Source organism: Pristis pectinata, chromosome 4, assembly GCF_009764475.1.
Source record: "Pristis pectinata isolate sPriPec2 chromosome 4, sPriPec2.1.pri, whole genome shotgun sequence".
Classification (NCBI taxonomy): Eukaryota; Metazoa; Chordata; class Chondrichthyes; order Rhinopristiformes; family Pristidae; genus Pristis; species Pristis pectinata.
This window is the reverse complement of record NC_067408.1, coordinates 73,713,049-73,722,802: the sequence shown is the minus strand read 5'-3', so window position 1 is coordinate 73,722,802 and position 9,754 is coordinate 73,713,049. Positions and strand designations below refer to the sequence as shown.

The 9,754-nt window shown below is 40.7% G+C and overlaps 1 protein-coding gene across 6 annotated transcripts in view; it reads left to right on the top strand.

The window, feature by feature from the left end:
* The first annotated feature begins 1,236 nt into the window (after window positions 1-1,236).
* LOC127569787 (male-specific lethal 3 homolog) overlaps window positions 1,237-9,754 on the top strand; it is a 31,199-nt gene continuing 22,681 nt past the window's right edge. For 2 of the 6 annotated variants that reach the window (XM_052014682.1, XM_052014680.1), the window contains exons 1-2: window positions 1,247-1,688; window positions 6,072-6,154. In XM_052014682.1, the coding sequence (XP_051870642.1) occupies window positions 1,590-1,688; window positions 6,072-6,154 (182 nt within the window). In that variant the 5' untranslated portion in view covers window positions 1,247-1,589. The other 4 variants (XM_052014684.1, XM_052014685.1, XM_052014681.1 and 1 more) reach the window with 4 other exon arrangements.

Here is a 9,754-nt window from a genome sequence, read left to right as displayed (position 1 = left end):
TCAATAAATTCTGTATGAAATAATTAAAGTACATCTTGAATGGTGGGATTTTTTTGAAAAAAGTGTGAAATGCAAATGTTTAGATTGAGGGTTAGGTGTTCAGAGACAAAATAAAAAGTAAATGACTTCTTGGTTTATATATAGATGCATTGAGCATAAGTTGGAACCAATTTCCAGGTTGATGATGAATTTAAGGGCTTCCTGTTGTTTGAAGGATGCTGTGAAGACATCAAAGGTTTGTTGAGATAGCAGGAATACGATATTGAGATGAAAGATCAGCCATGATCATATTTAATGGCCATGCAGGCTTGAAGGGTCAAATGGATGACAACTGCTCTCATTTTGTTTCAATGAACTATTTAAAAGTTACAACAAAATTGCAATGATACCAGGATTGTGAAATTATGCCTGTAATATGATAGATAAACCAGAAAATGCTGTAATCACTCAGCAGATCAGGCAGTATCTGTAGGTAGAGAAACATAACTAACATCCAGCATTTTCTGTTTCTATTTCAGATTTCCAACATCTGCATTTTCATTGATTTTCATTCACTGACAATCCTTCACTCAAATTGAGATGTAAAAAGAGGTCCAAATGGTTTTGTAAACTCTTAAAATGTTAAGTGAAGGAAACATCATATCCAACTTATAATTGATAACAAATGGCCGAGCAGAGAGACAAAGGATGGTAAGCATTCCTCGAGTTCAAGTGGTAATTGGTTTATTACCTGTCACATCTACTGAGGTACAGTGGAAAAACTTAGTTTTGCATGCCAACCATACTGATGATTTCATAACATGTGCCTCTAGGTAGTACAAAGGAAAAGCAATGACAGCATGAAGAATACAGTGTTACAGTTGAAGTGTAGTGCAGGCAGGTAATGAGGTGCAAGGGCCATGAGGAGGTAGATTGTGAGGTCAAGTCCAGTTTAGACCTTGACCTCTTGACCAAAGAAGGCTCTGAGCTAATTTAATCCTTTCTGTGAGAAGTTTTGTCGAGTAAAAGAAAAAAAAACTTGCAATTTTCGTGGGAGCAGCAGTAAATTGAACAGTTTCTTACTGGGAGAAAATTCAGGCACTGAACCTTTCGCCCAGCAGTTGCGCAGCGAACGAAGGCGCTTCACCGACCAGCCACCCGGCGGGAAGGGGGGGGGGCGGTGCCAGGAAGGCGTCCCCTCGCAGTGCTCGCTGGGATCTGTAGTTCGATCGGTCTCGTCCAATCAGCTTCCAGCATAAGGCGACAACCGACTACAACTCCCAGAAGAGGGGGCAGCCGCCTCCTTGTTGTTTTTGATTAATATTCCCTAAAGCTGCAAAATACGTTAAACAACCAGCCGCACATCGCCTCAGAAGGGAGGAGGGAGAGGCGAGAGGCGAGAGGCGACGCAGCCCGGACTGGTGCCCTAATTCGTGGAGCAGCCGGGCGGGAGGGAATGAGTCGCTGTCGGGTTGAGGCCCGGGGCGGGTTGGCCAGGCCGTTGCCTGTCAGGCCGTCCGTGTTGTGACATAGTTGACCGGTCAGGTGCCGGGCCGGCGCGGCGGTGACGACAGTGTTAACGGCTCCTCCTCGAGCTCCATCATGACCAAATGAACACACGGGGAATGAAATTTAAATTTCGTAAAGGAGAACGAGTCCTCTGCTTCGAGCCAGACCCGACAAAAGCCAAGGTCTTATATGATGCCAAGGTAGGGGCCCCGCCTCGGAGCGGAGTAGCCCCGGGCCCGCAGCCGAGGCCGGAGACGGTGGGAGGCCCGGCCCCGCCTTGGCTGTGGACCGCGGGAGAGAGAGAGAGAGCTGTGGAGGGGCTCCTGTAGGGCTGGGGGTGTCTGTGGTGAGGTTTGGGGTGTTGAGAGTGTTTGGGTGGCGACGTGGGCTTGAGGGAGTGAGGAGCGCGCTCCCGCGGCCAGGAGCCAGTGGCGGGGTGGGGGCGCGCTCCCGCGGCCAGGAGCCGGGGGTGGGGGCAGAGAGGGGCGCTCCCGCGGCTAGGGGCGGGTTGGGGGGGAGTGTAGAGTTACACTTTGTGTGGCCCATGATTGGATTTTAGGGGTTGGCTCTAAAGCCCTGTGGGTTTTCCTGGTGAGGGGTTGAGCTTAATGGTTTTGGGGTTCAGGATCCGTCCGAGACATGTTTTGGATTTGGGGCCTCGAGCAGGGGAGTGGATCAGCAAAGGAGGGGAATGAGTAAAAAATAACTTTTCATCAAGCTTATTGTATGATTTTTCATTGTTCTTACTCTTATGCTTTGTGTCTAATGTGACAGGGAATAACACACCATGATCGTGACATCCAAGCCAGACTGTACAAATAGAAATATATTCTACTTGGGTCAAGTATGAGATGTAGGTTGACAGGAAGGAAGATTGAGGTTCTCTGCTGAATTTGCCTTACAAGCTAATGCTGACAAGGATAATTTTTTTAAATATTTGTGACCGAAATACCTTTATGCCACTGTCTTGCCCATTGGGATTCATTGTTGATAAATGCATGTCATGTTCCACACTTGGATTGACAATGATTAGCTATACACTGCCACCTCTTTGGACTCCGATTTGTTCCAGTATCCAATATGGATGGGAAGAAATTTCCTCCGACTAAACCTGATCATGTTGTTTTTGGTCCCTGTAGTACACTCCATCTTTGGCAACTATCTCAATCAAAGCCTGATCATTTGCAGTCTTGGTGTTATTTTACCTACGATGACCTCCTGATGTCACATCTACTGTACTTACTTGCACACACCTCTAGGTTTATCTCCAGGTTTGGCTTTCCAAGGCTCTTCTCACACCCTGTGTGAACATATACTCATCCATAGTATGACTGTTAGCATCTTAGTACTGCCTATATCTCATTGATCATTTGCTCATTGACCTTCACTGTCTCATGGTCTGACAGCTGAATTTTAAAGCTCCTTTCTGATCTCACTCATCTCTAACCTCCTTGAACCAATGCAATCCTTGGATATTTGCACTCCTTCAACTCTGGAGCTTGTAATAGCATGTTTGTTTCAGGTGTCAAGTGTTGGGCCTTTCAGCTATGTAGCCTGCACATTGGAACTGATTGAATATATGGATTTTAGTACTGAGGACATTGAGCTTGGTGAGGATGCTGATCTTAGTTTGCATATCCTTCAGTGGATTTTGCAGAGATTGATTTGGTGGCATCTCTCCACTGCTTTGACATGTCATCCATGACAAAAACGTGCAGAAGATAGTGGTCACTGCTGCCCGGTAGAGTGAGCTGCGTAAGGTTTGAGGTCCTGCTCTTCCGGCAGCCTGAGGCTGTGCTGGGGCACTGAAGGTGATGAATGATTTTTATAATTGATATCTGTTTTCATTGAGAGATGGTTCCTGATAAATGGGAAATGGTGACTTTTCTAGTGTCTTGGAAATGTCTTGTGAATTATTAACATTGGAGGAAGAGGGGAGCTGGGGATCTTTGTTTTGTGAATGTTAAGCACAAGACCCATTCTTTACTGGCTGGAATTAAACTGAAGATGTCTCGGAGCTTGTGCTCCGACTGTGTACATATTCAAGCATCCTGTATATTGCGATTCAATGATTGAGTTGGGTTGATCTAGGTTCTGGAATGGAGGCAACATAGGTTGAGCAGTTTCTCATTTGTTATGAAGATTTATTCCACTCTAGCAGGAAGCTCATTGGATGCATTGTTAACATTGCAGTGAGAAGTATTGAGAAAATTGTTGGGGTCACGATGGAATCTAGCTTGACACTTGTCTGCCATGGGATAGGGTCTATTGAGGACCCACTGGTTAACATTGTAGTTTGTATGTCGTAATCTTGCATGGTGATGAATTTGGACAACCACATTTATGATACTCTACTGCCCCTTTGATAAAGTCAAAGATTTTTATATGGTTAGTAAAGGACATATTATGTATGTTGCTCCCTGCATTTCCTTTAGAACTGATGAGTAGTGAATTTTGTGTCCATTGTGCCTATAGACGGATGGAATCTACATTGAATTGGGGAGCAGCACTTGGGCTCTAGGGAGGAGGGTGATTCTATTTATTTATTTGTTTAATTGGGAGCTGCGCTTTCATCTGGAAATAGCAGACCTAGCAGCATCAATGTGGAGCGAGAAACTGAGTTGATATTTCAGGGTAATGCTCCTATGTCAGGGTTGGTCTGATGAAAGGTCACTGCAAAAATATTAACTACTTCTCCCCATTGGTTCTGTTAAGTATTTGAAGCTTTTCACTTTAATTTGTGCTTTTGGCCGCGTTGTGTTTGACTCTGAATTCTCTCCCCCAATATTTCTGGTCTGAACCATAGAACAATACAGGACCTTCAGCCCACCATGTTGTGCTGAACTTCAAACCACTCCTAAGACTATCTAACCCCTTCCTCCCACATATCCCTCTATCTTAAATTCCTCCATATGCTTATCTAACTATTTCTTGAACTTGACCAGCGTATCAGCCTCCAGCACCACCCCAGGCAGCGCATTCCATGCATCAATCACACTCTGGGTGAAAAACCTCCCTCTGACGTCTCCCTTGAACCCCCCCCCATTACCTTAAAGCCATGCCCTCTTGTATTGAGCATTGGTGCCCTGGGAAAGAGGTGTTGGCTGTCCACTCTATCTATTCCTCTTAATATTTTGTACACCTCTATCATGTCTCCCCTCATCCTCCTCTCCAATGAGTAAAGCCCTAGCTCCTTTAGTCTCTCCTCATAATCCATACTCTCTAATCCAGGCAGCATCCTGGTAAATCTCCTCTGCACCCTCTCCAACGCCTCCACATCCTTCCTATAATGAGGCGACCAGAACTGGACACAGTACTCCAAGTGTGGTCTAACCAGAGTTTTGTAAAGCAGCATCATTACTTCATGGCTTTTAAACTTGATCCCACAGCTTATGAAAACTAACATCCCATAAGCTTTCTTAACTACCCTATCCACCTGTGTGGCAACTTCCAGTGATCTGTGGATATGAACCCCCAGATCCCTCTGCTCCTCTACACTGCCCAGAATCCTGTCATTTACCTTGTATTCCGCCTTGGAGTTTGTCCTTCCAAAGTGTACCACCTCACACTTCTCTGGATTGAACTCCATCTGCCACTTGTCAGCCCAGCTCTGCATCCTATCAATATCCCTCTGTAAGCTTTGAAGATCACAGATTAGATCACAGCAGGCCTCCTTGCGCACACTTTTCCTTCACCTTGTTGACACTCACCTTTACACTTTCGGTCTTCATCATGTAGACTAGGTGAGCAGTGAGGTATAAAAACTTTATTGCAATTGATATATTTAGGCCAGATAATCACAATTTGACAATTGCTCAGTTATACTATACAAGCTATTCAAAATCAGGGTAAACCACATTTAAATCAATAAAACAGTTTTCTGTTTTTAAAAGCCAGGTGGATAAAGAGTCAAAACCTCAAAAAAAAAATCAGTTCAGTAAATGGATAGATTCTTGATTGGATTGCTTTTTAAGAATCATCCTAGAACAATGTGGTAAATAACTCTTATTCAAAACTGGCATTCTGTTTACTCCAAATGCTATTTTATCTTAAATTTCCCATGAGAAAATTATTCCCTGGTGCATTTCTCTGTAAATGGGCTAGTGATGTCATTTAACTGTTGCAGTTATTTATGATGGATGTTTAAACAGTTTTAATATTGTCCAAATTTGCAAGCAGAAATTGCACTGCCCCTAAATTAACTGTACAAAGGTGAGATTCTTTTAAACTATCATTCCATTATTCAGTGGGGAGATATTCACAATGACATAGTTCTTCTGTCCTTTGCAAGTTCTTTTGAATCACTTAGTAGGCTATTTCTTCCTTTTTGAACTTCCCATAAAACTTCTAACAACCACTGGGGGTCTGAAAATTGAAATTTGAAAATTCAACATTGGGGTATCAGAAGATAAAATCCAAAACCCACCATTTAATTGTGCCTCTTTTTAAAATATTGAAGTGGGGGAATGGTCATGATATTTATAACAAGACTTTTTATCCACTTGTGTTTTTTTTAAGAAAAAGCCATACAAAATGGAATTATTTTTTGAATGCACTGTTTTTGAATATTTTCTAACTTGCAGATTGTTGATGTAGAAGTTGGTAGAGATGAGAAAGGCCGAAAAATCCCAGAATATCTGATTCATTTTAATGGTTGGAACAGAAGGTAAGAAAATTCTTCGTATTTCTCAAACAAATGCTTTACTATGTATTTGTGTGAATGAATAAGTGGCTCTGCCAAGTTTAGGCCAAATTTAAAAAAAAATAAAGCCACAACACATGATGAATGTGAAAATGAGTACTTCAGCCATGCAGCTGGAGGATTAAACATTCCACAAGTACAGAGATGAAGTTAATTGTGTAGAATTTTCATAGTCTCTCACTGTATGGCAGAGAAATGATATCACTCAAGAGCACAAGAAAATAAGAGCAAGAGTTGGCCACGAGGCCCCTGAAGCTTGCCACTGTGTTCAATATAATCACGCCTGATCTATGTTGGCCTCCATTCCTCTTCTGTGATTGTTCCCCATCTTTCTCAGTTGCTCGATCTTTCAAGTATTTATCTATCTCCACCTTAAGTATATCTAATGATCTGGCCTCCAACACCCTCTTTGGCAGAGAATTTTGAAAGAGAAGAAATTTCATTGCATTCTCAGTTTTGAATAAATGGCCTCTTATTCTGTTGCCATATCCCCTTGTTTATGGTTCTCCTACTAGTCCAACATTTGAACATCAACTCTGTCAAATTCCCTTAAGATCTTGTATGTTTAAATAAGGTCGCCCCTCATTTTTCTAAACTCCTTGTGAAACTAAACTGGCCTATGGTCTCCTGTCTTCTGTCTGCTTTTTTTTTGAACAAAGGAAGATTGTTTATCAGTCTTTGGGTACCCACCTGGAATTTAGTGGTTTTGAAGAACTTCAACCAATGAGTCCACTACCTCTGCACCTACTTCCTTTGAAACCCTTGGGTGCAGGCTATTGGGTCCTGGCAATTTGTCTTTCTTTAGCTCCTGAGTTTCTCTAATGCTTTATCCCTTGCAATTAAAATTTTTACAATTTCCCCCATGTTATCTGAAATTAAACAATCTGTTATTTTTAGGATATTTTGCAGCATCCTCCACAGTGAAGACTGATACAAAAAAATTAATTTAACATATCTGCCATTTTTGTTTCCTGTTGTTAATTTACCAGCCTCATTCTCTGGCAATCCTACACTTAATCGCTGCCTTCCTATCTATATAACCATAGAAATTCTTACTGTTTGTTTTGGTATTATAGCAAGTTTACTCTCAATCAATTTTCTCTCATCTTATGATACTTTTAATTCTTTCACTGCTGGATCCAAAAACTTGTCAGTCTTTGCCAAATTTGTATGCCCTACTTGGCACTTTATCTTTGACCTCCTTTGTTAATCATGGATTGTGCCTCTTTCTCATGGAATTCCTCTTTCTAACTGGGATATATTCCCGCTGATTATTATGGACCAGCTCTTTGAATATCTGCCACTCTTCATCTACTGACCTTCCAGACCGGGCTATCATGTGGGCCTTATCCAAGGTCTTAGTAAAATCCCATAGGTGATACCTATTGCACTCCACCTCCTCTCTTCTCCCCCCCCCCCCATCAATAGGCTTGGTAATCTTCTCAGAAATTTTAATAAAATTAGCTTATTTTCCCAGTCCACCTGAGACAGCTTCACCTTCATACTATTACAGTTGGTTAATTTAAGTTGAATGTGGTGGGTTTGGTCCTGTAGTGTTCACCCTCAAACTATCTGGATTGCTGTCATATAGTGACCACTACCTCCTATGAAATCTTTAACCACAAGATCTCTTGTTAATCCTTCCTCATTACTCAATAGCCTGTTCCTGGATAGATTCTGTAGCATACTATTCTAAGAAGCAATCCTTGACATATGCCATAAATTCTTCTTCTATGGTACCCAAATGCTTCTGTTACTTCAGGATTAAGTGTTTCTGTTACTAAGTGAAGCCTTTAGAAATTTTAAACAGCCACTTGCTCTTTAAATCTCCTTTGACTGTAACAAAATGTCTCGGAGGTTCAGAGAGGGGTGGTAAGAGGAACAAGGAATTTTGAATCAAAGAGCCATCACAAGGACTTGGGTGGGCTTTACTTTATAAAATGTAAAAGGAAACAACAAATTAAATGGTCAAAAGAAAAAAAAGTACAGGAAAACAAAGGTTGAATAGATTGGAGAATTATCACATTAGCAACAAGGGAAAACAGTGCCATGAAAGTGAAACTAAGATCATTGGATTAGTTTGTTTTTAAACAATATGAATTCTGATTATATTCCATAAAACAAATGCTTTATTGGAAGATATATTATAAAGAAATGATGTGTATTTTGCACTTGTCTTTTTATGTTGCATGCATTAGTTTACAAACTCCACCAGATCGATTGCCATGTATTGAATTTGATGAAACTTCACCAGATGCTGTACATTGTTGGTTGTATGTGTCTGGTGTTGGCTAGTTCCAGGATTAACTGTTTCTTTGCCACATTGGAAATGCCATGCATAATTGTACTAGCAGGAAATCCCCATTACCTGCACTGTAATGCTTTGAGGTGTATAGTTATTAGCAAACGTTACATCCTGGTGCACATTGCTGATGTTGTTTCCATGAGCAGTCACTATTATTACACGATGCATTTCATGTTTAAGGGTGCATTATCCTTTTGTGTAATCTTTATTTTTCTGAAGGCATCTGTACATTATGTACAAGAGGTCTTAGTAAGCAAAAAGGCAACAATTTGGATAATTTTCTCGTAATGATTCTTGTTGGCATTTAATAAAGATCTACCTTCATCTTTCTTAATCCAAACTTGACCTGCTATACTACTACATTATTTGTAGAAGTCCATTTGCTTAAGTGATTCAACAGATTCTTCATGTAGTTTTTCCATCATTTATTTTGTACTAATTGAAATATGAATTGTTATTTCCTATTTTAGCTTTTTTTTATTGTCTTTCTCTCTGGTGAATCATGAAGAAGCTTTGATTTGTAATTCTTGCCTCGTTATTACTGCTGAGAAATAGTGCTTTAATTTTCTTCTTTATTCAACATCGTCCTTGATGCCTCTGCAACCTCTTTGAATGTCCCTGTGTCTCTTTGGAATTTTATGTATTAACAAAAAATGTAAAATCAATCTTGCTGTATTTCAAACATCACTTGTTTCTTTGAGACCATCCAAAATAAAGTTGGTGTGTATACATTGTATTTGTAGCTGTATTTTTCTAAACACCGATCAGAGGTATTGTGATAAGAATTTGGACTTAAAACAGCCAAGGGCTACATAATATTTGTTTGGCATATCTCTACCAAATTCTATTGATGGCATATACTCTTAATTTTCTGAAGTGCTTGGACTGAAGGGCCTTCATTGAAAGAATGCATACAGATGAGTTTTGACTCCATCTATGCATTCATTGTTTATATATATGACTCGTCTCAACACGTTCATATTCAACGAAGCTGTACTGTGAGATGTTTTTAACATGTCAACCGGTCATCTTCCTTGGTGTATGTTTGAAGCAGAGTTCACAGCTGCTTTTTGGTGCAATGGCTTCTAATTCCTTGAAATATTTTTCTTAACTTGTGTTTCAGTTTATCGAAAGCTCAAACAAACCTTTGAGAGATGTGAAAACTATGATCTTATGTTTCCATGTTTGAGCTAAAACTTTCTGGCTGTTGAGTCATAATGAATTGAAGATAACTGGACTACATAACAATTTGAAGGACA